The 25,965-nt window shown below is 41.0% G+C and overlaps 1 protein-coding gene across 4 annotated transcripts; it reads right to left on the bottom strand.

Moving 5' to 3' along the window:
- Window positions 1–4,998: 4,998 nt before the first annotated feature.
- LOC106583433 (interferon-induced protein 44) lies at window positions 4,999–14,797 on the bottom strand. Of its 4 annotated transcripts, none has more exons than XM_014167590.2 (8): window positions 14,534–14,748; window positions 11,497–11,532; window positions 11,013–11,046; window positions 9,134–9,338; window positions 8,857–9,000; window positions 8,322–8,493; window positions 8,073–8,173; window positions 4,999–7,883 (listed from the first exon to the last, which is right to left on the bottom strand). In XM_014167590.2, exons 2-8 carry the CDS (start codon window positions 11,528–11,530, stop codon window positions 7,710–7,712), a joined length of 864 nt encoding a protein of 287 aa, XP_014023065.1. In that variant the 5' UTR covers window positions 11,531–11,532; window positions 14,534–14,748; the 3' UTR covers window positions 4,999–7,709. The 4 variants fall into 4 exon arrangements, with proteins under 4 accessions (XP_014023065.1, XP_014023064.1, XP_014023066.1 ...); XM_014167589.2 differs by having other exon boundaries at window positions 11,497–11,535; window positions 14,534–14,681; XM_014167591.2 differs by lacking the exon at window positions 11,497–11,532 and having other exon boundaries at window positions 14,534–14,797.
- Window positions 14,798–25,965: the final 11,168 nt, after the last annotated feature.

The following is a 25,965-nucleotide window of genomic DNA, read 5'->3' as shown; positions in this document are numbered from 1 at the left end:
AGGGTCAACATACCATCTAGTTGTAATTAGTTTTCACCTGTGGACATTTATCGATTCGACACAGTATCAATGCAATAGTAGCCTTGGTGTGCAGGTTTCCAATGGTGGCAGGGTGGGCACATCCATTTTAAGGCAGGATTATCTCTGTGTTGATGGTAAATGGTGATGGATACCCCAGCACAGGAAGTGTGGTACCAGCTGGAGCATGTGGAGCACTCCATCTGTGAAAGTAAATGTAAATGAGGCCATTGATTCCATTATATGATAGCTCAACAATCCATGATTGCGTTTTGGTTAACTAGCCATTTCCATTACATTCTAGGTGAAATCATTCACCAACAATCCACGCAAGAGATGATTTGGCCATGAATGTGGCAGTGATCGCTGAGATCCTGGTTGAAGACAGCAGAGGGGTATTTAGAGGGCAGGTTGGTCAGGATGATATCTATGAGAGTGCCCGTGTTTACAGATTTAGGGTTGTACCTGGTAGGTTCCTTGATAATTTGTATGAGATTGAGAGCATCTAGCTTAGATTGTATAGCATGACAGAACTCGGCAGACAATCTCTGCAGTAGATTGCAACTCCGCCCCCTTTGGCAGTACTATCTTGACGGTAAAATGTTGTAGCTGGGGATGGAAATTTCCTCATTTTTGGTAACCTTGCTAAGCCAGGATTCACACATGGCTAGGACATCAGGGTTGTCAGAGTGTGCTAAAGCAGTGAATAAAACAAACTTGAGGCGGTCTGATGTTCATGAAACCAAGCTTGCGTCCCACCTACTCAACAGCCAGTGGAATCCCGTGGCGCGTTATTCAAATACCTTAGAAATGCTATTACTTCAATTTTTCAAACATATTACTATTTTACACCATTTTAAAGACAAGACTCTCTTTAATCTAACCACACTGTCCGATTTCAAAAAGGCTTTACAACGAAAGCAAAACATTAGATTATGTCAGCAGAGTACCCAGCCAGAAATAATCAGACACCCATTTTTCAAGCTAGCATATAATGTCACATAAACCCAAACCACAGCTAAATGCAGCACTAACCTTTGATGATCTACATCAGATGACAACCCTAGGACATTATGTTATACAATACATGCATGTTTTGTTCAATCAAGTTCATATTTATATCAAAAACCAGCTTTTTACATTAGCATGTGACGTTCAGAACTAGCATACCCCCCGCAAACTTCCGGTGAATTTACTAAATTACTCACGATAAACGTTCACAAAAAACATAACAATTATTTTAAGAATTGTAGATACAGAACTCCTCTATGCACTCGCTATGTCCGATTTTAAAATAGCTTTTCGGTGAATGCACATTTTGCAATATTCTCAGTAGATAGCCCGGCATCACAGGGCTAGATATTTAGACACCCACCAAGTTTAGCACTCACCAAAATCAGATTTACTATAAGAAAAATGTTATTACCTTCGCTGTCTTCGTCAGAATGCACTCCCAGGACTTCTACTTCAATAACAAATGTTGGTTTGGTTAAAAATAATCCATAGTTATGTTCGTGCGTTCAAGACACTATCCGAATGGTAAAGAAGGGTGACGCGCACGACGCATTTCGTGACAAAAAAATTCTAAATATTCCATTACCGTACTTCGAAGAATGTCAACCGCTGTTTAAAATAAATTTTTATGCAGTTTTTCTCGTAAAAAAGCGATAATATTCCGACCGGGAATCTGTGTTTAGGTTCAAAGACGATAAAAAATAAAAACATGGGGTCGACTCGTGCACACGCCTCAGCCCATTGTCCTCTGATAGAGCACTTGCCAAAAGCGCTAATGTGTTTCAGCCTGGGGCTGGAATTACATCATTCAGCTTTTTCCCGCCTTCTGAGAGCCTATGGGAGCCGTAGGAAGTGTCACATTACAGCAAATATCCTCAGTCTTCAATAAACAGAGTCAAGAAGCTCAAGGAATGGTCAGACAGGCCACTTCCTGTAAGGAATATTCTCAGGTTTTTGCCTGCCATATGAGTTCTGTTATACTCACAGACACCATTCAAACAGTTGTAGAAACTGTAGGGTGTTTTCTATCCAAAGCCAATAATTATATGCATATTCTAGTTACTGGGCAGGAGTAGTAACCAGATTAAATCGGGTACGTTTTTTATCCGGCCGTGCAAATACTGCCCCCTATCCCCAACAGGTTAAATGCTAGTAAAACCAAATGCATACTTTTCAACCGTTCGCTGCCCGCACCCGCCTGCCCGACTAGCATCACTATTCTGGACGGTTCTGACCTAGAATATGTGGACAATTACAAATACCTAGGTGTCTGGCTAGACTGTAAATTCTCCTTCCAGACTCATATTAAACATCTCCAATCCAAAATCAAATCTAAAATCGGCTTTCTATTTCGCAACAAAGTCTCCTTCACTCATGCCACCAAATTTACCCTAGTAAAACTGACTATCCTACCTATACTCGACTTTGGCGATGTCATCTACAAAATAGCTTCCAATACTCTACTCAGCAAACTGGATGCACTCTATCACAGTGCCATCCGTTTTGTTACCAAAGCCCCTTATACCACCCACCACTGCGACCTGTATGCTCTAGTCGGCTGGCCCTCGCTACATATTCGTCGCCAGACCCACTGGCTCCAGGTCATCTATAAGTCTATGCTATGTAAAGCTCCGCCTTATCTCAGCTCACTCAGGTCACAATAACAACACCCACCCATAGCACGCGCTCCAGCAGGTATATCTCACTGGTCATCCCCAAAGCCAAAACCTCCATTGGCCGCCTTTCCTTCCAGTTCTCTGCTGCCAATGACTGGAACGAACTGCAAAAATCGCTGAAGCTGGAGACTTATATTTCCCTCACTAACTTTAAACATCAGCTATCTGAGCAGCTAACCGATCACTGCAGCTGTATATAGTCCGTCTGTAAATAGCCCACCCAATCTACCTACCTCATCCCCATATTGTTTTTATTTCTGCTCTATTGCACACCAGTATCACTACTTGCACATCATCATCTGCTCATCTATCACTCCTGTGTCAATCTGCTAAATTGTAATTACTTCGCTACAATGGCCTATTTATTGCCTTACCTCCTCACGCCATTTGCACACACTGTATATTAACTTTATTTTTTTCTATTGTGTTAAAGACTGTACGCTTGTTTATTCCATGTGTAACTCTGTGTTGTTGTTTGTGTCGCACTGCTTTGCTTTATCTTGGCCAGGTCGCAGTTGTAAATGAGAACTTGTTCTCAACCAGCTTACCTGGTTAAAATAAAGGTGAAATAAAAAAAATGTAAATAATAAAAAAGCTAGGAAAAGGGTTAGTAGAGTCAAAACGAACAATACCTCACAAAGGCACAAACAAAATGAGCTGATGAGACCTGGTGAGTAACTGACACAGGTGAAATCAATGAACAAAAATGAAAGACAGGGTGACGTTCAAGAACACAACGGAACAGAACACAATTTTGACTAAGAAAATAAATACAGAGCAAGGTTTTATTTAGTCTTCTAGGGCAACACATAATGACAAACGAGAATCTAAATGTATCTAATTATAGACAAGTTGCCTAACAAATAGCCCTACGAAAATGTTGGAAATTATAAGCATAAACTTATCCAAATCAGGCAAATCAAAATCCTGCAACCCCTGTCAAAAAAATAGTTCTGCAGCCTTTGACTGGAGCCTATAACACATTTTCTATATTTGTGGGTTTCAGATATAAAAAAAATTGCTTCCTTTTCCTTCTGTTTAAGAAAAAAAATTGAAACAGAATCAGCGGAATGAATACACCCCTGATCCCGCGAAAAACAGTTAACTTTCATAGTAACCACGTATTTCTTCTCACATCTATTCACTCTCCTCTTTTCCCTTTGCTTTTGGACTTCAATGCACAACACATCAGCTGTATGTGATCAGGCAAAAAAGCTTTTCAAGCCAAACCATATCATAAGTGCTACACACAGCCTACATCTTTGTCACCATATTAGCTAAAGTAACATCATAGTCAACATAGGGTCTGTCTCTCTGTCACACACACATTATCCCCAATGTAAATCAATTGTAATTACTTGTTTATTTTATGTATGCTCCATTTTATTTTAGGATTGGAGATATAAAGGTCTACATATCCATTATAAATATCTACAAAATGACTCTATTACATATATATATATATATATATATAAATATATATATATCAAATCAAAGTGTGATTTATAATATTGTTATACAGTATTGCTGAATGTGTACAGTTGGAGGAAATTCTGTGTGATTTTTCCCCCAGAGTTTAAAACTTCTTAGGGCTAGGGGGCAGTATTCGGAGGTTTGGATGAATGAGGTGCCCAAAGTAAACTGCCTGTTACTCAGGCCCAGAAGCTAGGATATGCATATAACAGAACTGATATGGCAGGCAAAAACACGAGGAGAATCCATCCTGATTTTTTTTTTTTGTTGAGCTCACCAGTTATTGAAACAGCTTTCTATGGGAATATAAATTGAATACCTCCCCGATTGCAGTTCCTAGGGCTTCCAGTAGATGTCAACAGTCTTTAGAAAGAGTTTCAGGCTTGTCTTTTGAAAAATGAGCTACCAATTTGTAGTTTTTCTAGGTGGCTCCCATTTTGGCTGTACTATTGTGGCGCGTGAGGGCCACAATGAGGGCGTGCACTTTGTTATTTACATAACATCACCCTGTTTGATATGGTACAGTTGTCGTCCTCTGAAACCTCTACTAGTGGACATGCTACTAGTCCAAGCTGAGACCAACTCATACTATTTATCTCTGTGTAATCAAATTTCAATGATTTAATATTGCTTTGCATTTAAATGTATCCTGTTCATTCGTAACAATCCTACAGTGCACTACATAATTTGAAAGGTAAATGTTTGTTTATATCCAAAGTACTTTTGACACAATAAATAACACAACTGGTATATTTGTGCCACAGATATAAATAAAATGTCAACAATTGCCAAAAGGAAATGAAATAATGGCAAATGATTATGATTATGTATTTATTTACCTTCATTTTACCCATCTCAAAGAGCCAGCTCAAGCAGAAAAGCATAAATACACACAACCATAAATTCACATCAAATGATTGATTTTATATAATGGTCATTTAGAATGAGAAAACATGATGCATAGCTATCAATGATACTAGCTTATCTAATACAAGTGTACACTGTTGTGTGTTACATGTACACTCTTGGGGAAAAAGGGTGCTATCTATTACAGTAGCTAAAAGGGTTCTTCGCCTGGCGTCATAAGACAACCCTTTTCTGTTCCAGGTAGAACCGTTTTTGATCTTGGTAGAACCCTTTTGGGTTCCATTTAGAACCATTAGAACCCTTTCCACAGAGGGTTTTACATGGAACCCAACTGGGTTCTACCTGGAACCAAAAAGGGTTCCAGCCAATGAACCCTGTGTATAGTTCAAAGTAATTTAAAACTCATCCAGTGCACGCACATTCTTTCAAGCTTTTTGTCACACAAAGGTGCATATTGCGTCTATAAACAGTATAGGCCTTTACATTTAAGTGAAATGATACAACCACAATACGAAAACATTGAAAGGAGAACTTTCATTCCAATCTTACTTCATCCTGTCTGCAAAACAAATGTCCAAAAGACTACCTTGACCTTGAAAGGCTACATTGACCTTGAAAGGCTACATTGACATGAGTATATTGACCTTTATTCAACCGACTAATCCTGAATGTTGATTGGTTAAAACCGCATTCCAACCTGTGTCTATTTCACAGGTTACCACCGGCTAAATCTATGACGTTGAAATGCCCATTTACTATAGTCCATCTCACTGCGCAATCCACTGTCTCATCAACCCTGCCAGGAAAAGTATAAACTTAATCTCCACTATAAAAAGTATCTAGACATTATCTCCCATTTCTTTTAGACTAGCATTTGGTTTTCAACAGCGGAGATTTGTATAAACCTTGCTGTCTGTCTCTCCGACCTTTTCAATGTTGTATTGCGATCTCCATCGTCCCAAATAAACGAGTCAGACAGGAAATTGAGCTGGTAGTTATAGCAACATAGACAACTTTTTTTCAGTTGACTGGCTAAATCAATATTATGTTGCGGAAACTAAAATGGATGAATGGAACATTTCTTTTGATCTTTTCAGTGGTATGATTATGGATGAATATGAAAAAGAGATGGCAGTAATACCCAGGCATGCTAATTTGGGGGAAACTGCATTGAATGACCTAGAGAAAAGCCACAACGAAAAAAACACATAAGAATTCACACTGGGCTGTCCATTGCTTCGAGGGCTGGCTAGCAGAGAAGAAAAACGTTGTTGACTTCAAAACTATCACTAAGGAAAAGTTTAACATCCTTCTCCAACAGTTTAATGGAAATGATCGAAATGGGAAGGTGGAGCAGTACAGCATAAGTAGCTACCTGGCACTCCGGAGTGGGTTCAACCGGTTTCTAAATAACCCACCCATCGGTTGCAGCTGGTGCCTTATGAAGGTCACTGAATTTACCACCTCGAATCATGTATTTCTGGGCAACATCAAACAGCTAAGAAGGCAAGGAAAAGACATCAAACAGCCACCCCCCAATCACCGAAAAGGACATGGCCCAGCTCCAAAACTCCTAGGCTCTGAATCCCGGTACACCAAGGGGTCTGGTCCAGAGAGTGTGGTTCGACTTCCGGTAACATCTGGGTGGAAGAGGAAAAGCGGGGAACAAACAACTAAAGCCTAACTCATTCCTCATAAAAACAGATGAGAGCGGTCTAAGGTATGAAACAATATAACAGGCCACAAAGAATCATCTGGACCTATGGGAGAGGGGCAGGGGGTCCAAGAGGAGATTCATGTTCAAGCAGCCAGGGAACCCACTATGCCCGGTGGCATCACTGGAGAAATATCTATCGAAATGCCCGGAGAACGCCCTTGTATTTTATCTCCACCCAAGGAGAGGAGAGTGTATCGGGGACTCGATATGGTACACGTCAGAGCCGATGGGCGTAAATTATCTGGCAAAACTTCTGCCCAGGTCCTGCAGGTCAGCGGGAACAACTACATACACAAATCACAGCAACAGAACCACGACAGTCCAGAAACTGGCCAATGCTGGTTTAGAAGCGAGGGAGATTATGTCATTGAGTGGGCATCGGTGCGAAGGTTCACTCCATAGCTACTGGCGTCCATCACTGACAGATAGGAAACACTGGAGCAACACCCTGGCACCATCAACACCCAAAAGGCTCAAGCAAGGTTGCAGAAGTATTAGCACAGACTCCAACAGATATTTCAACCAATTCACCATCCAGGGGAATGTACAGATAAATGTGACATGCAATAAGTAGCTATAGCCATATCAGCTGTGGTAGATAACAAAGAGAATGTATGGTTTCATTTACTAAAATTCAACTCAAATGAATGTCATGGATTGTCTTTCTTTTGTCTGAACAGTGTCCCGTCAAGAGAGCATATTTTCTCTGCTAGGTAAAGTCACCCATTAATAAACTCATTGTTATGGATGTATCCAAGTAAATCTAACTAGAAAACAGCTTAAACAAATGCAAATGCATCATTTGACTTCGTCTCGGGCCTAACACCTGTGCCAAGATATCCTCCAAACACCGGCTTTTCTGAAATTAAATCTAGGCTATATAGCTTTAGGAATAAACTCAGGGCTCAGTAATCTCCTAGCGCTTCTTTTAGATGTTGTGACACTCATGCAGTTTGTTGGAGGTTCCAGATGTAGTCGTTGGCAAAGTTCACCATCTGAGTCATGGCGTTCAGTATCAGAATGTCCATGTCGTTATCCAGCATCCCCTCCTCATGGTAGTTCTTCACAGGCAAGATGCAGTTCATGGGAATGCCCACCTCATTACTGCAGATCTGCATCTGAGAAATGTTGGAGACAAAAAGGACTTTTGCTTTATCTGAGTAGGACTTTTGATTTAACCAAACAAGCAGGAATTATGATTTACATGAAGTGAGCAGACCTTTTGCTTTATCTGAGTCATTAATGGATCTATGACTTCAGGATTTAACATGACTTCAGGATGGCATGCACTGTAAAATATTACTTACCTTATCTTTTATTGCCTTGCTGGTGTACATCTTCTTCACGTCCATCTCCACCAGCGGGCAAGCCTTGTCTGGCATGGTCATGACAACAACTTGAGCTATTCCTGTTGTAAAAATGATTGAATGGAAGGGCTAACCTATAAGTAACACTGCTCCATGTGAAAGTGAAAATTCATGAGCTATGTTCAGCCAAGGGCCACTTCATTAATACAGAAAGACACAGTGAAACATAGAGGGGTTGGAAGAGCTCACCCAGTTCACTGGCTTTTTCTCTGACCTTCCTCATCTTGACTATGACGTCATTTGACATGAGAGAGATTTTGTCTGCAGCCACGACACTCACCAGACAGTGAACCTTGTCACTTGACCTGGGCTTCTTATTGTATTCTGCACTTTCATCAGTTAATGCAGAGCAAGGATTGAACTGGCCCAAGAAAAGAGAAGACTGGTCAGATAGGACTTTTCTGTTTAAAACTATTACTCATTTGCTTTGTTAAATTAGGCATTAAAGAATATGATTATTATATTATAATATTATATTATATTATATTATTTGGCTGTTGTTGGTAGAATGAGCAGGACTATCGGCATTGTTTGTTGGGTTAAGGAAAGCTACATTTACAGTGTAATATTATTTGAATCTATTATTTATTTGTTTTGTTAAATTAGTGATTTAAAGAAAGAGATACTATGTTCTGGTAGAAAGCAGCACTATTGGCATTGTTTTCTGGGTCATTTACGGTCTAGTATTATTTGCATGTGTATACATTTGTGTATGCTGGTTTACCTTGTAACCCTCTGGTAGATGGCCCTTCAGAGCATTGATGATGTCTTCAGGTTGCATCCCTTTTTCTTGTGCCTCCAGACCCATGACATCATTGAATGCAAAGGGAAGACGTTTATCTCCATCTTTAATGTAGTGTGTATTGTACTGAAAATAAACATGTTTTAAAACATACTCATAGCAGGTGTTTGTATACAAAGGTATGCTAGGGATCCATATTTTATCCATTAATTGTGTTTTGTGATCAGTGGCACTACATTCCTAATTTATAGCAACTTACTGTCTTGGTGAAGCTTGTGCCAGAGGCAGCAGCTACCAGGGCATTATGTGCTACTCGTCCTTGGAAGACATTGTTGACTGAGTTGACAAAGCTGGACTTCCCTGCTCCAACTGGTCCATATAGCAGGCATCTCAGCTGCCCCATGTCAGGATCGCTCAGTTTAAAGTTCCTCAGTGCAGCCACCATGGTGTCTCTCTCTTGTTTACTGTCAGGTGGAGAGTTACAATGAAGGATTTGGGAAAAATGAGGATATTAGGAAGGTTTTCTTAATGTTTTGTGCAATCTTTGTATATATATATATATATATATATACACTGCTCAAAAAAATAAAGGGAACACTTAAACAACACAATGTAACTCCAACTCAATCACACTTCTATGAAATCAAACTGTCCACTTAGGAAGCAACACTGATTGACAGTATATTTCACATGCTGTTGTGCAATTGGAATAGACAACAGGTGGAAATTATAGGCAATTAGCAAGACACCCCCAATAAAGGAGTGGTTCGGCAGGAGTCTGGAGACGCCGTGGAGAACGTTCTGCTGCCTGCAACATCCTCCAGCATGACCGGTTTGGAGGTGGGTCAGTCATGGTGTGGGGTGGAATTTCTTTGGGGGGCCGCACAGCCCTCCATGTGCTTGCCAGAGGTAGCCTGACTGCCATTAGGTACCGAGATGAGATCCTCAGACCCCTTGTGAGACCATATGCTGGTGCGGTTGGCCCTGGGTTCCTCCTAATGCAAGACAATGCTAGACCTCATGTGGCTGGAGTGTGTCAGCAGTTCCTGCAAGAGGAAGGCATTGATGCTATGGACTGGCCCGCCCATTCCCCAGACCTGAATCCAATTGAGCACATCTGGGACATCATGTCTTGCTCCATCCACCAACGCCACGTTGCACCACAGACTGTCCAGGAGTTGGCGGATGCTTTAGTCCAGGTCTGGGAGGAGATCCCTCAGGAGACCATCCGCCACCTCATCAGGAGCATGCCCAGGCGTTGTAGGGAGGTCATACAGGCACGTGGAGGCCACACACACTTTGAGCCTCATTTTGACTTGTTTTAAGGACATTACATCAAAGTTGGATCAGCCTGTAGTGTGGTTTTCCACTCCAAATCCAGACCTCCATGGGTTGATAAATTGGATTTCCATTGATTATTTTTGTGTGATTTTGTTGTCAGCACATTCAACTATGTAAAGAAAAAAGTATTTAATAAGATTATTTCATTCATTCAGATCTAGGATGTGTTATTTTAGTGTTCCCTTTATTTTTTTGAGCAGTATATAGGGTGCCTTGCGAAAGTATTCGGCCCCCTTGAAATTTTCGACCTTTTGCCACATTTCAGGCTTCAAACATAAAGATATAAAACTGTAATTTTTTGTGAAGAATCAACAACAAGTGGGACACAATCATGAAGTGGAACGAAATTTATACGGAGACTTGATTACACACAGGTGGATTCTATTTATCATCATTAGTCATTTAGGTCAACATTGGATCATTCAGAGATCCTCACTGAACTTCTGGAGAGAGTTTGCTGCACTGAAAGTAAAGGGGCTGAATAATTTTGCACGGCCAATTTTTCAGTTTTTTATTTGTTAAAAAAGTTTGAAATATCCAATAAATTTCGTTCCACTTCATAATTGTGTCCCACTTGTTGTTGATTCTTCACAAAAAATTACAGTATTATATCTTTAGGTTTGAAGCCTGAAATGTGGCAAAAGGTCGAAAAGTTCAAGGGGGCCGAATACTTTCGCAAGGCACTGTATATATATATATATATATATATATGTGTGTATATATATATATATATCTATATGTGTGTGTATGTATATTTTTTGTCCTCTATTGTCCATATTTGGTCAGACTATACTTACTCCCAATTTTGATTACGCCATGGGCCGTCAAATTCTGTGACACATGGGAATGCATTTTGATTAAACGTACTTCCAGTTTCCAAATCCCATATTTCTGTTTGTTTCACCAACTAACCACTACAATAATTCATTGTTCAGACAATAAATGAGAGTATTGTCAACTAGATATGTGCGTGTTTCACAGAGGTCAGTGTGCTGCTAACATCTAGCCTCCTCACTGTCCAACTGCTGTCTCGAACCAGCGAGGCTCTGCTTCGCAAAACACACGTGACGGTCCTTGCTTGACAACATTACCAATGGGTGGCAACAGGCACGACATTTCAAGCTATCTGTGGAGTGAGCTTATGGCACATTCTTACCTCTGTTACACATGCCTTTGGACTTTTGTCAATGCATGCACTAAAACAGAGTATACAGATCAGGCTTTAATTGTATTTTAACTGATATGTCTCATGCTGTTCCCACAGTAAGTCATATCTCTTACCCTTCTTTGGTGGCGTGCTTTTTTCATTACCCATGACTGCTTTCGGAGGAAGAAAATAAAAATACAATTTGAGGTAAATAGTGTACAGCAGCTAGGGCCACATACAAACAGATACAGTGCAGTCCGGAATTAGTGGATCCCTTGATAAAGATGAAAAAAAGACTAAGATAAGTAATACAAATTACTGAGCTAGATTGTATGCAACAAAAAATATATGTCATTTAATTTAATCGCTCAGAAAGATAGGGGTTGTGGTGGATGAATCAGAATTAGTTGGGTAACATAGATAATTAAGATGTTTTATTTTTAAATTATGCTTATGTGAGATTGTCTTCATATGTGAATGTATCTGTTAAACTATGTGAAGAGATGGCGTGATTAATGGGGAACCAATTATTTGTCTCCACAATGTCTGTGCGCAAGTCACTCCCCTCAGTGAGCTTGTCCAGGATTGGAGTCAAAAGGGGGTTTACTTGAGATGGGAGTATCTAGAGTTGTCAATTGATTTATGCCATTGGATGAGCTAATGGTTCTGTTCTATACCGTACCAGGGAGGGACGGTTCCAGTTTGGAGTAGGAGGACTAGACACTGGTCTATACAATGAACACTGTTGATACAGCAGTTGCTGTCTGCTAAGTTTTATAGATATCTTTCATACAAAACTTAACCTTTGTGAACTGTTCCTAAGATCTGTGGTTCGTCATGTACGTTGAGAGGGGTGGATCTTGGTTATAAAAGCTCTTTGTATTAATGTGTAGTCACTCTCAACGGTTCATTAGAAATGGTGAATCGTTGAAAGTCAAGTGCTAATGCAAAGCTCTTATAATTAAAGATGTAGTTTAAGTATAACTCTGACTGGTGTGTGTTAAGTTTGTCTCTCCTCATTTGGTAATACAGAAATTAGCAACCACAGGGTCAAAATTATTGTATCCCCTGTTTTCAATACCGCTGGTGTGTGTGGCCAAAGAGCTCTATTTTCATGTTGTCTGTCCATAACACCACCTGGAGTTTGCTAAATGGCATTGGAACTTGGATTGAAACTGGTGCTATGGTCATAATGACACGAAAATAAAGGTCTTTGGCCACATACACCAACGGTGGGTTTAGCCTTGGAAAATACCTCATACCTTTTGTCAAATATGGTGGTGGATCTTTTATATTATGGGGCTTTTTGGCTCCACTGGTCATTGGGCCCTTGTTAAGGTCAACTGCATCATAATGTCCTGGTACTTGGTACTTGGAAAAAGGCTCAATGTTGCTGGAGTATCAAAAACAGGGGATCCAATAATTTTGTCCCGTGTATTTCCTACATGTTAAACCAAACATTTTTCACTGAGCAATAGTACTAGTATAAAATAATGTAATTTTTTTTACCATTCAATTTACAGTATAGCTCAGTATTTGTCATATTTAATTCATACTGTCTTTTTTGCTCATATTTTTCAAGGGATCCAATAATTCAGGACCGCACAGCATATTTATCCTTTATTTAACTAGGAAAGTCAGTTAAGAACAAATTCAAATTGACAATGACGGCCTAGGAACAGTGGGTTAACTGCCTTGTTCAGGAGCAGAACAACAGATGTTTACCTTGTCAGCTCGGCGATTCGATCTAGCAACCTTTCGGTTACTGGCCCAACGCTCTAACCACTAGGCTACCTGCCACCCTAATGGTCTGTATATGCTGGGTAATTTCTTGTTGCTGACAACTAAAGAATTGTAAACTGTTGCAAATTATGTGAAATACAGTAATACAATCAGTACATGTAAATCATATGTGGAACTAACATCTATCTTTACTCAAAATTATGATGTCTGTCCTTTGAACAATTTTTTCAGATCTACAATAAGAAAAGGTGACACACAAAGCACTCAATTTGACCTCTATTATTTCATAAAACATTTAGGGGCAGTTTCCCAGATGAAGCTTTCCCAACCGGCCAAAAGATGGAGCTCTTATTCCTTTTACGTCGTTTGTCATCTCACGTCTGACTTTAATATATTCAGCGAGCAATACACTAATTTCCCCCATGGACCGGCTCGTACATAAAACAGCCAACATTCAGGCTGCAAAGGCATCAGTTTCCTCCTTAACTCGATTGAATGGCTCATCGTGGGAAAAAACTTCAAACCTATGCTTACTATCTCAATAAAACACAAGTATCATTTTCAGATTTCTGGACATCCGCGTTAGTCTGTTGTTTACAGCTGGATGAACACGCGCTGCATCAGGAAAGAGCATAAGCCACCCGAGCATGGTGGTGGAAAATTGTGTTTAATTAAGACAGTACGCATATTTAGCAGTTTATTTTTCACTGAGGAGCCATCTAATCGAGTTAAGGAGGAAACCCCCATGGACCGGCTCGTACAGGATGTTTTATGTACGAGCCGGTCCATGGGGGACACGAGAGTACTACCGGCAGGGATGACTGCACCAACAGAGGTGATAAGCTATCAGGAAGAACTACACCCTCTAGGAGTCTCGGCGCTAAGATTACACCTGGTCCTGGTCTAAAGCCTTGTCCTGGACTATATGCAAGAATCATCTGCAAAAGGGTGTGGTCTCACCGTGACTCCCAGGATTCGATAAAGGAAATGTCACACAAATGAACACATTTTGTTTGCAATTATAACATGTTCTATGAAATGACTTGATAACCTGTTTTCACTACATTTGTAATGTATTTAGTAACAAAAAATTATCTCCAAACTACCTTTTCAGGTGTTTGTGAAAGCCTTGACTTTTGGAATGCAATTTTAACAGGTTACATTTCAATTTGTGTTGTAGTAAAATGTGTAATTTTGTATTTATCGTACAGGCTTAATATGTATCTGGGAAACCGCCCCATAATGTAGAAGCTGTATAGGAACAATAGAAGACAATTTAACCCTTGTGCACAAATTACAAGGAGCTTCTACAAACATTGTAGTATAGCAATTACATTTTTCCTTTTGCATTAATAAATTCTACTGTATATCAAGCAGGTCCTCTACCAATATTTAGAAGCAGAAAAAATGGCAATGACAAAGACTTACCTTGTCAGTGCTAGTTCCTCCTGAGACTGAGATGCTGATATAATTGCGAAACAATGATTGCTGCTTTACTTATATAGGCTACAATAGAAAGTGAAATATGCTGGTGCAATGAACCACCATATGTGATGCATCATTGACTTTCACTTTCCAGTGTTAGATATCGAATAACTACATAATTCCACAAATCTATCAAGAGAGGAGGGCAGTCTAGCTTTACTATGTCTATACCCATTTCTTGAAAATGAGACCATTACCGGAATAGAGGGGCCATAGTTTCACTTTCAATATGATCCTGTTTATTCAGACAGGGGAGAACAACTGCCCCATCTCATTGAGAATCTCAAGATGAAGGCCGACAGGAATACTGCAGGCTGTTGTATTCAGAAAGCAGGATCCCTCCCTTAGTCATTAGGAAATATTTGTGTAAATATATATACTGTGACAAACCTCTTCAAGGTTAGGAGAGTTTGTCACAAATTAAGTGGGAGACCGTCACCAAAATCACCCCAGAATGAGAGATCATTAGAACAGGACAGTACCTGTATGTTGGTTTCTGCATCCTGGTCCGCCCAGGCCGCCGGCGTGGCCAAGGATAGCAGGGTACGGTACACGAATCGGGTTCTCAGTAGGTCCAGGTCCAAATGCCAACAGGTAAGTCCAAACAGTCCAGGTCATACATGTTATGTTATGTTATTTAAATGTTTTGCTCCTTTGCACCCCAGTATCTCTACTTGCACATTCATCTTCTGCAAATCTATCACTCTAGTGTTTAATTGCTAAATTGTAATTATTTTTGCCACTATGGCCTATTTTATTGCCTTACCTCCCTTATCTTACCTCATTTGCACACACTGTATATAGATTTTTTTTTTCTATTGTGTTATTGACTGTATGTTTTGTTTATTCCATGTGTTGTTGTTTGTGTCGCACTGCTTTGCTTTATCTTGGCCAGGTCGCAGTTGTAAATGAGAACTTGTTCTCAACTAACCTAAATAAAGATGAAAAAAATACATGATAAGTCCAACCAATATATATTGTCACTTTCTCTTTCTCTATGGTTCACAGATCTCCCAGCCCCTTCCTCTCTCTCTTCCTGGTTTGTCTTGACCCCTTATCTGTGGGTCGGCCCCACTTTTCACGTGTTCCCCTTGCTTCTGGGGATTGTAGTTTTTGGTGGTCAGACATTTTGTGAGCTGTAGTTCTTGTCGGGGTGGCCATTTCAGTGAGACGGCAGAACCCGTTTATTAGTTCTGCCCTCACATATTTGCCATTTATCACTCGGCCCCCTTCTTTGCCACACATCTCCCCCACTAGCTTCGACCCCCTAGGTCGGGCTACCGCAGCAAAATAGGCATGCATGTGGGATAACTCATCCACATTTCCCATTTCATTCCCTGCTCTGTGTTTTAAGTCAAAGTGAAACTGTTGGAGACTCAAAAACCACCGCATCACCTGAGCGTTCTTCTCTTTAGCCGTATGCATCCAGGTGAGAGGGGCATGGTCACTGATGAGCGTGAAGCCGCGCCCTAGCAGGTAGTTTTTCAGGATTTCTAGAGCCCACTTTACTGACAGCGCCTGTTTCTCAATGACTGAGTAGTGGGTCACGCGTTGTTCCAGCTTCCTGCTTAAAAATAGAATGGAGTGTTACATCCCTTCTACCTCTTGGGAGAGCATGGCTCCAAAGCCGGCTTCTGAGGCATCCATCTGAATAATGAACTCGCTCGCTCAACGTCTGGTATCACCAGCGTTGGATTACAGCAGAGAGCCTCCTGTAATGTTCTAAATGCTTTGCTGGCCTTTTCATCCTATTTTACCATGTTTGGCCCTCTGGCTCTGGTCATTGGTTGTGCAATGTCCAATGGCCGATGAGCACCGATACGTTTTATCGTTATGATCCAAGATGGCGTAGCAGTCAGACGTCTTTGTCTTCGTCTTGTCGTGTCCCGTGTATATATCTTTTTATAACTTTTTCTTCGCACATATTAAAAAAATAAAAAATTCTTAACCTCAACTTCAACATACTCTCCTGCAATCCGCTTCACGCAATGTGGTATGGATCTTCTATTTTCTTTACTTCAGAACCGGAACCCCCAACAGAAGCTAGCCAGCTAACTAGCTACTAGCTGAACCTTTTCACCTGGATCATCGCAGCTAGCTAGCTGCTATCCGAGTAGCCTGGACAACTCTTGCCAGTCTGCACAGCGCGATTCAAACCAGAGCATATCGGACTTATTTTTCTCCATCTCTCTGGATTTCTACCGCAAGCTCTGAACCTTTTCACCTGGATCATCGCAGATAGCTAGCTGCTGTCCGAGTGGCCACTCCTGGCTAACGTCTCTGTCCTGAAGCAAGCACCAATTAGCCTGGAGCTAGCATATGCTAGGCCCATCTCCCGGCTAGCTGAAGAGGTCCATCAGCCGCTCCTTGGGCTACTGATTTTGCCAATTGGCCTGGACCCCTTTTACCTCCGATATGGAGCTCCGCCGATCCATCACGACTGGACTACCGACCTAATCTGCACAAGGGGGTTTTCAACAGGCTCCCCTGTCGCGGCGTCCCCTGAATAGCCCATCTGCTAGCTTGCTAGCCGCGGCCTGCTAGCTGTCTAGTACATATTGGACTGTTAGCTGAAGAGGCCCATCGGACAATTTCTTGGGCCACTATACCTATTTTGCCAATTGGCCTGGACCCTTTTACTACACGGAGCCCTGCTGATCCATCACGGCTGGTCTGCCGACGTAACTGCACGAGGGGGCTTCAACAGACTTTCTCCGTCGCGACGTCCCTCTAAGGCCCGTCTGCTAGCTTGCTAGCCCCAGCCCGCTAGCTGTCTGAATTGCCGTGTCTCCAGCCTGTCTAGCTACTCACTGGACCCCTACGATCACTCGGCTACGCTTGCCTCTCCTTAATGTCAATATGCCTTGTACATTGCTGTTTTGGTTAGTGATTATTGTCTTATTTCACTGTAAAGCCTCTAGCCCTGCTCAATATGCCTTAGCTAACCCTAAAGTTCCACCTCCCACACATGCTGTGACCTCACCTGGTGTAAATGATGTTTAGAGACAATATCTCTCTCATCGTCACTCAATGCCTAGGTTTACCTCCACTGTATTCACATCCTACCATACCTTTGTCTGTACATTATGCCTAGAATCTATTCTACCGTGCCCAGAAACCTGCTCCTTTTACTCTCTGTTCCGAACGTACTAGACATGCAGTTCTTATAGCCTTTAGCCGTACCCTTATCCTACTCCTCCTCTGTTCCTCTGGTGATGTAGAGGTTAATCCAGGCCCTGCAGTGCCTAGCTCCACTCCCATTTCCCAGGCGCTCTCATTTGTTGACTTCTGTAACCGTAAAAGCCTTGGTTTCATGCATGTTAACATTAGAAGCCTCCTCCCTAAGTTTGCTTTATTCACTACTTTAGCACACTCTGCCAACCCGGATGTCCTAGCCGTGTCTGAATCCTGGCTTAGGAAGACCTCCAAAAACCCAGAAATTTCCATCCCTAACTACAACATTTTCCGACAAGATAGAACTGCCAAAGGGGGCGGAGTTGCAATCTACTGCAGAGACAGCCTGCAGAGTTCTGTCTTACTATCCAGGTCTGTGCCCAAACAATTTGAGCTTCTACTTTTAAAAATCCACCTTTCCAGAAACAAGTCTCTAACCGTTGCCACTTGCTATAGACCACTCTCTGCCCCCAGCTGTGCACTGGACACCATATATGAATTGATTGCCCCCCATATATCTTCAGAGCATGCGCTGTTAGGTGACCTAAACTGAGACATGCTTAACACCATGGCCATCCTACAATCTAAGCTTGATGCCCTCAATCTCACAAAAATTATCAATGAACCTACCAGGTACAACCCCAAATCCGTAAACACGGCACCCTCATAGATATCATCCTAACCAACCTGCCCTCCAAATACACCTCTGCTGTCTTCAACCAGGATCTCAGCGATCACTGCCTCATTACCTGCGTCCGTAATGGGTCTGCGGTCAAACGACCACCTCTCATCACTGTCAAACGCTCCCTAAAACACTTCAGCGAGCAGGCCTTTCTAATCGTGTGTCAAATCGGAGGGCCTGTTGTCCGGACCTCTGGCAGTCTCTATGGGGGTGCCACAGGGTTTAATAAATCTTGGGCCGACTCTCTTCTCTGTGTACATCAATGATGTTGCTCTTGCTGCTGGTGATTCTCTGATCCACCTCTATGCAGACGAGACCATTCTGTCCAGCATCACTACTCTAGATGGTTCTGACCTAGAATATGTGGACATAACTACAAATACCTAGGTGTCTGGCTAGACTGTAAACTCTTCTTCCAGACTCATATCAAACATCTCCAATCCAAAATCAAATCTAGAATCGGCATTCTATTTCGCAACAAAGCCTCCTTCACTCACTCCGCCAAACTTACCCTAGTAAAACTGACTATCCTACCGATCCTCAACTTTGGCGATGTCATCTACAAAATAGCTTCCAACACTCTACTCAGCAAACTGGATGCAGTCTATCACAGTGCCATCCGTTTTGTTACCAAAGCCCCTTATACCACCCACCACTGCAATCTGTATGCTCTAGTCAGCTGGCCCTCGCTACATATTCGTAGCCAGACCCACTGGCTCCAGGTCATCTATAAGTCTATGCTATGTAAAGCTCCGCCTTATCTCAGCTCGCTGGTCACGATAACAACACCCACCCGTAGCATGCACTCCAGCAGGTATATCTCAATGGTCATCCCCAAAGCCAACACCTCAAAGCCAACACCCTGAAAGACAGGGCGACGTTCATGAACACAACGGAACAGAACACAAGGTGAACTAAGAAAATAAATACAGAACCTTACACTGTTGAGCAAGGGTTTATTTAGTCTTCTAGGGCAACAAATAACAACAAAAGAGAAGCTAAATGTATCTAATTATAGACAAGTTGCCTAACAAATAGCCCTACAAAAATGTTGGAAATTATAAGCAGAAACATATCTAAATCAGGCAAATCAAAATCCTGCAACCCCTGTCAAAAAAATTGTTCTGCAGCCTTTGACTGGAGCCTATAACACATTTTCTATACTTGCGCATTAGGGTTGGGTGCGGGCCTCAGATAGAAATGTTTGCATCCGTTTGCTTCCGTTTAAGAATTTTTTTTGAAACAGAATCGGCGGAATGAATACACCCCTGATCCCGCGTAAAAACAGTTAACTTTCATAGTAACCACGTTGTATTTCTTCTCACATCTATTCACTTTCCTCTTCTCACCTTTTCCCTTTGCTTTTGGACTTCAATGCACAACACATCAGCTGTATGTGACCAGGAGAAAAAAGCTTTTCAAGCCAAACCATATTATAAGCGCTACACACAGCCTACATCTTTGTCACCATATTAGCTAAAGTAACATCATAGTCAACATAGGATCTGTCTCTCTCTCTGTCACACAAACATTATCCAAATGTAAATAAATTGTAATTACTTGTTTATTTTATGTACACTCCATTTTATTTTAGGATTGGAGATATAAAGGTCTACATATCCATTATAAATATCTACATCTATTACTATATATATATATATATATATATATATATATATATATTATTTATCAAATCAAAGTGTGATTAATAATATTGTTATACAGTATTGTTATACTGAATGTGTACAGTTGGAGGACATTCTGTGTGCTTTTTTCCCCAGAGTTAAATAACATGACCCCCTCTCATGATATCTCTCTCTCTTTCTCTCTCTCTCACACACACACACACACACACACACACACACACACACACACACACACACACACACACACACTATAATAACTTTATAATTGCATGTATGCTTTTTATTTAAAGACTGTGTGCAATAATGTAAATTCAAATTTAAAGCAACGTCTTTGGTTTATTGCATATTTCTCTGATTAAAATGTAGGACCAAAAGGAAGTAAGTTGGCAGACCTGCAAATCTCTGGGAGTGTGTGCAGGTTTTGTCATATGGTGGCTAAGCAGCATCCCAACAGTTGTCATATGTACAGGAGTGGCAGGCAAATATGTTGGTTATTGTCCTGTAAAATAATTTTTTTATGTACCTAGGCCATTCCCTGGCAACCCATCCACATCGCTCCGGCCAAACTGATGTTTGTTCTCCGCAACGAAGGTAGCTTTTTATGAAGCAGAAAAGCAGAGATGGGTGGCTGACAAGGAAAAAATAAAACAACATGCACACACTATCCTTCTCTCTCTCAGACACACACAAACACACAGTCTGTAAATATGTAAATAAATGGTAATTGTTTATTTTATGTATGATCCATTTTATTTTAGGATTAGAGATATCTAGGCATTCAACTCTCTAGATTGCAGTTTAATACACTGAGGGTTTATCATAAATATCATCAATATTAACTGACACAATTCTATAATAAATACATATTAGAAAAACATATAATAATGTGACCAATAGTTACTGTATTGTAATTGTTTAGAGATTTAATAAGTCAACAAGTAGTGCCCCAGGGTAGGATCGAACCGTGTCTGAAAGGCAGCAGAAAAAGTGAATGGTCACGCATTTTTTGTTATGGCTAAACCCGTCTGGCTCCTGCATGAAGTATATGCATATACTGTATATGACATGTTCTTTTGAGCCATCTACTAGCTTACTAGGCATATTTCATCAACAAGAATGCACCTAATCAGCCATCAATCACATAACTCCAAAAACATTGTTTCAAAATAAATCAAAAAAGTATACAATGCGTACATATGTCTTCTTTACATAACATATAAACATCTGATTTGAAGTAAAGATTACATCATTTTGTTCATCAATGCCACAAACCTGGAAATCGAAGAGCACCATATGAGCTATTATTACTATCCGAAAGAGCACAGATACTTCTGCTTTACCATGATAGGAATTAGACTTGCAAAATTAAAAAATAAAATTAAAAAGAGCATATTGTGATTGTGGGTGGGTTAGAAATAGAGAAACAACTGGATGTGTAAAGTAGGTTTAATATATAATATAAGGCCAACTCCAGCAAATTGAGAAAGAAATGCACAATTAACAGACTTAAAAGAAGGAAGCCATGCGTATACGCAGCTATATCAACACCCTTCTTCTCAATTTAACAGGTCCATGTTGCTGCTGTCAGTTGTGAGCAGCCCATACCTCTGCATTCAGTTTGAACCCAAAAATAACACAGGTTAGAAAAAGGTAGAAAGAAATAGCACATCACAACACTTACGTGTGTAAATGAGTGGCTGCGTACATACAGGAAGCCCAATTCTGATCTTTCTTCCACTAATTGGTGACCAATCACATCAGATATTTTTCAGAAATGTTCTGATTGGTCATAAGACCAATTAGTGAAAAAAAATCAGAATTGGGATGCCTGTCTAAACGCAGCCAATGCTATTGAATCAGGAGAACAACAACAAGTGAAGGAAACAGCTTAGGGAAACTGGTTGAAGGTACTCTAGGGTGTGTTGATAGAAATAAGATGGAGACTTCCAAAGTGTCAGAAGTTGAGGGGCCATGGGTAGCTAGAAGGGTGTTTGGCCATAGAACAAACATAAAGTGGGGAGCTGCCTGGTGTGCTTCTCTCCCTCTTTTAGGTTGTTCTGGTTGTCCACTTTCTCTCTTTAGCTCAGTAAGAGTGTGTTGTAGACATTTGTGTGTGTTATGAGGGGAAAGTGAACTGCTAAAGCTAGTTTGGGGAACATAAGCAAGGTCCTGGTCATAACAACCTCCTATTGTTTCAGTATTAATGGGGCTTATGCAGATGTGCTGGTATTGGTTCTAGTAACACCTCAGGTCCATTCTGTGTGTCTACAGGTTAATGCACTGGGCCAGACGCATGGAAAAGGAGATCAACAGAATCTTCCAGTACATCAGTGGAGCCCAGCAGCTGAAATGGGTGAGTGCCTGTTTATGTCTGTCTGTGTGTTTGTCGTGTCATCATGGGATCACATTGTTACCTATATTTGGAACTCATCATCCCTGATTTTCAAGTCTCAGATTGTGTGTCCTAGTTGCGCTCTCTGTACTGAGAGAGTTGTGAGTGCATGTGCAAGTGTGTGTGTGAGACCATCCTGTGAAAGGTGACTGAAAATTACATCCATTAACATATACAGTAGTCAAAACATAAAACTGACCTTGGATCAGTAGCGTGCCACTGGGTACTACACGGTGAGGGATGCATGGCGTGGGGGCATGTCCTCTATGCTCTGAGTGAGCAATGACTGATGGTGCTTGTCCACTGTGTTCCTCTGTGTTGGTGTCACAGCAGAACAGATGGTCTGGTAGTCTGCAGTAAATCTTTGATGGGAGCCTTGCATCGTCTCCTCATTCATTCACCCATAATCCCGCCCAGTGTCTGAAACAACCCGGGATCTGTGGGAGTGAATGTTTCACAGGCAGGCACTAGCTACACAGTGCAGGATCCTGTGCTCATATAAAAATGCACATGAGCTGAACTAACCTTGTCTAACCAGTGTCTGACACAACCCGGGATCTGTGGGAGTGAATGTTTCACAGGATGGTGCAAGCTACACAGTGTAGCAGGATCCTGTGCTCATAAAAAAAGTTGAACTAACCTTGTATCTAACTGTGGTTTCTACCCAAGCCCAACATAACATCGCCCCGTTTGATAAGGTACAGTTGTCGTCCTCTGAAACCTCTACTAGTGGACATGCTACTAGTCCAAGCTGAGACCAACTCAGACCTATACTATTCATCTCTGTGTAATCAAATTTCAATGATTTAATATTGCTTTGCATTTAAATGTATCCTGTTCATTCGTAAATAACCTACAGTGCACTACATCATTTGAAAGGTACATTTTTGTTTTTATCCGAAGTATTTTTGACACAATAAATAACACAACTGTTATATTTGTGTCACAGATATAAATAAATGTCAACAATTGCCAAAAGGAAATGAAATAATGGCAAATAATTATGATTATGTATTTATTTACCTTCATTTTACCCATCTCAAAGAGAGCCAGCTCAAGCAGAAAAGCATAAATACACAACCATAAGGTCACATCAAATGATTGATTTTATATCAATGTGGGTTAGCTATGCATCATGTTTTTGCATTCTATCAATGATACTAGCTTATCTAATACAAGTGTACACTGTTGTGTGTTACATGTACACTCTTAGAAAAAAAGGTGTTATCTATTACAGTACCTAAAAGGGTTCTTTGCCTGGTGTCATAAGACAGCCCTTTTTTGTTCCAGGTATAACCGTTTTTGATCCCGGTAGAACCCCTTTTTGATTCCATGTAGAACCCTTTCCACAGAGGGTTTTTACATGCAACCCAAACGGGTTCTACCTGGAACCAAAAAGGGTTCTGCTATGGCGACAGCCAATGAACCCTGTGTATAGTTCCAAGTAATTTAAAACTCATCCAGTGCACGCACATTCTTTCAAGCTTTTTGTCACACAAAGGTGCATATTGCGTCTATAAACAGTATAGGCCTTTACATTTAAGTGAAATGATACAACCACAAAATGAAAACATTGAAAGGAGAACTTTCATTCCAATCTTACTTCATCCTGTCTGCAAAACAAATGTCCAAAAGACTACATTGACCTTTTTTTATTTTTTATTTTAGGCAAGTCAGTTAAGAACATTAGAACAGTTAAGAACAAATTCTTATTTTCAATGACGGCCTAAGAACAGTGGGTTAACTGCCTTGTTCAGGGGCAGAACGACAGATTTGTACCTTGTCAGCTCGGGGATTCAAACTTTAACCTTTCGGTTACTAGTCCAACGCTCTAACCACTAGGCTACTGCCCCAGGCTACATTGACCTTGAAAGGCTACATTGACCTTGAAAGGCTACTTTGACATTAGTATATTGACCTTTATACAACCGGTGGGTCTAATCCTGAATGCTGATTGGTTAAAACCGCATTCAGCCGGTGTCTATTTCACAAGTTACCACCGGCAAATCTATGACGTTGAAATGCCTATTTTCTCTAATCCATCTCACTACGCAATCCACTGTCTCATCAACCCTGCCAGGAAAGGTATAACCTTAATCTCCACTATAAAAGGTATCTAGACATTATCTCCCATTTCTTTTAGACTAGCATTTGGTTTTCAACAGCAGATATTTGTATAAACCTTGCTGTCTGTCTCTTCGACCTTTTCAATATTGTATTGCGATATCAATCGTCCCATATAAAGTGAATGTGTCCGAACGAGTCAGACAGCAAATTGAGCTGGTAGTCATAGCTACATAGACAACTTTTTTTCTGTTGACTAGCTAAATCGATACTTTGTTGCGAAAACTAAAATGGATGAATGGAACATTTCTTTTGATCGGCGGTATGACTATGGATGAATGTAAAAAATAAATAGCAATAATACCCAGGCATGCAGATTTGGTGGGAAACTGCATTGAACAACCTAGAGAAAAGCCACAATGAAAAAACACATAAGAATACAAACTGGGCTGTCCGTTGCTTCGAGGGCTGGCTAGCAGAGAAGAAAAACGTTGTTGACTTCAAAACTGTCACTAAGGAAATGTTTAACATCCTTCTCCAACAGTTTAATGGAAATGAACGAAATGGGATGGTGGAGCAGTACAGCATAAGTAGCTACCTGGCACTCCGGAGTGGGCTCAACCGGTTTCTAAATAACCCACCCATCGGTCGCAGCTGGTGCCTTATTGAAGGACACTGAATTTACCACCTCGAATCATGTATTTCTGGGCAACATCAAACAGCTAAGAAGGCAAGGAAAATATATCAACCAGCCACCCTCCAATCACCAAAAAGGACATGGCCCAGCTCCAAAACTCTCAGGCTCTGAATCCCGGTACACCAAGGGGTCTGGTGTAGAAAATGTGGTTTGACCTCCGGTAACATCTGGGTTGAAGAAGAATAGAGGGGAACAGACAACTAAAGCCTAACTCATTCCTCATAAAAACAGATGAGAGCGGTCTAAGGTTTGTTGTTCATTATTTGCACTCGTAATTTGCATTCCCAGAGAGGAATGGGGCCAGCGGACTTGCCCACTTCGGCCTTGGCCATCCTTTCCGTAGCGCTGTCCATTCAAACGTATGTTTTGATGTCATCGTCTTCCGTTAGTTTGATTAAAAACTGGTTGGATGTGATTCAGGAGAAGCTCCTCCTTGCAGCTTCCTGACTTTTTCAACAAGGCGGATGTTTTGTAATCGCTGTTCCTCCAGCGTTCGTTCCTGAACCGCCTGTTGTGCTTGTTGGGCCCAGACGAACTGAGCTATCAACTCGTCCATGCTGATGCTGTGTAAACGTCAACCCTGATCTGACCACGTTATCAGATTGCCCGCATTCTCCACCACTTGTGGCAGACCAGGGGGTTTGGTCAAGACCTTTACCCAGATCAGACACGGACAGAGAAGGATTTAGCTCGGTTTCAAGGGTGTTTATTTAAATAATA

Source organism: Salmo salar, chromosome ssa22, assembly GCF_905237065.1.
Source record: "Salmo salar chromosome ssa22, Ssal_v3.1, whole genome shotgun sequence".
Lineage (NCBI taxonomy): Eukaryota > Metazoa > Chordata > Actinopteri > Salmoniformes > Salmonidae > Salmo > Salmo salar.
This window is presented reverse-complemented; position numbering and strand designations above follow the sequence as displayed.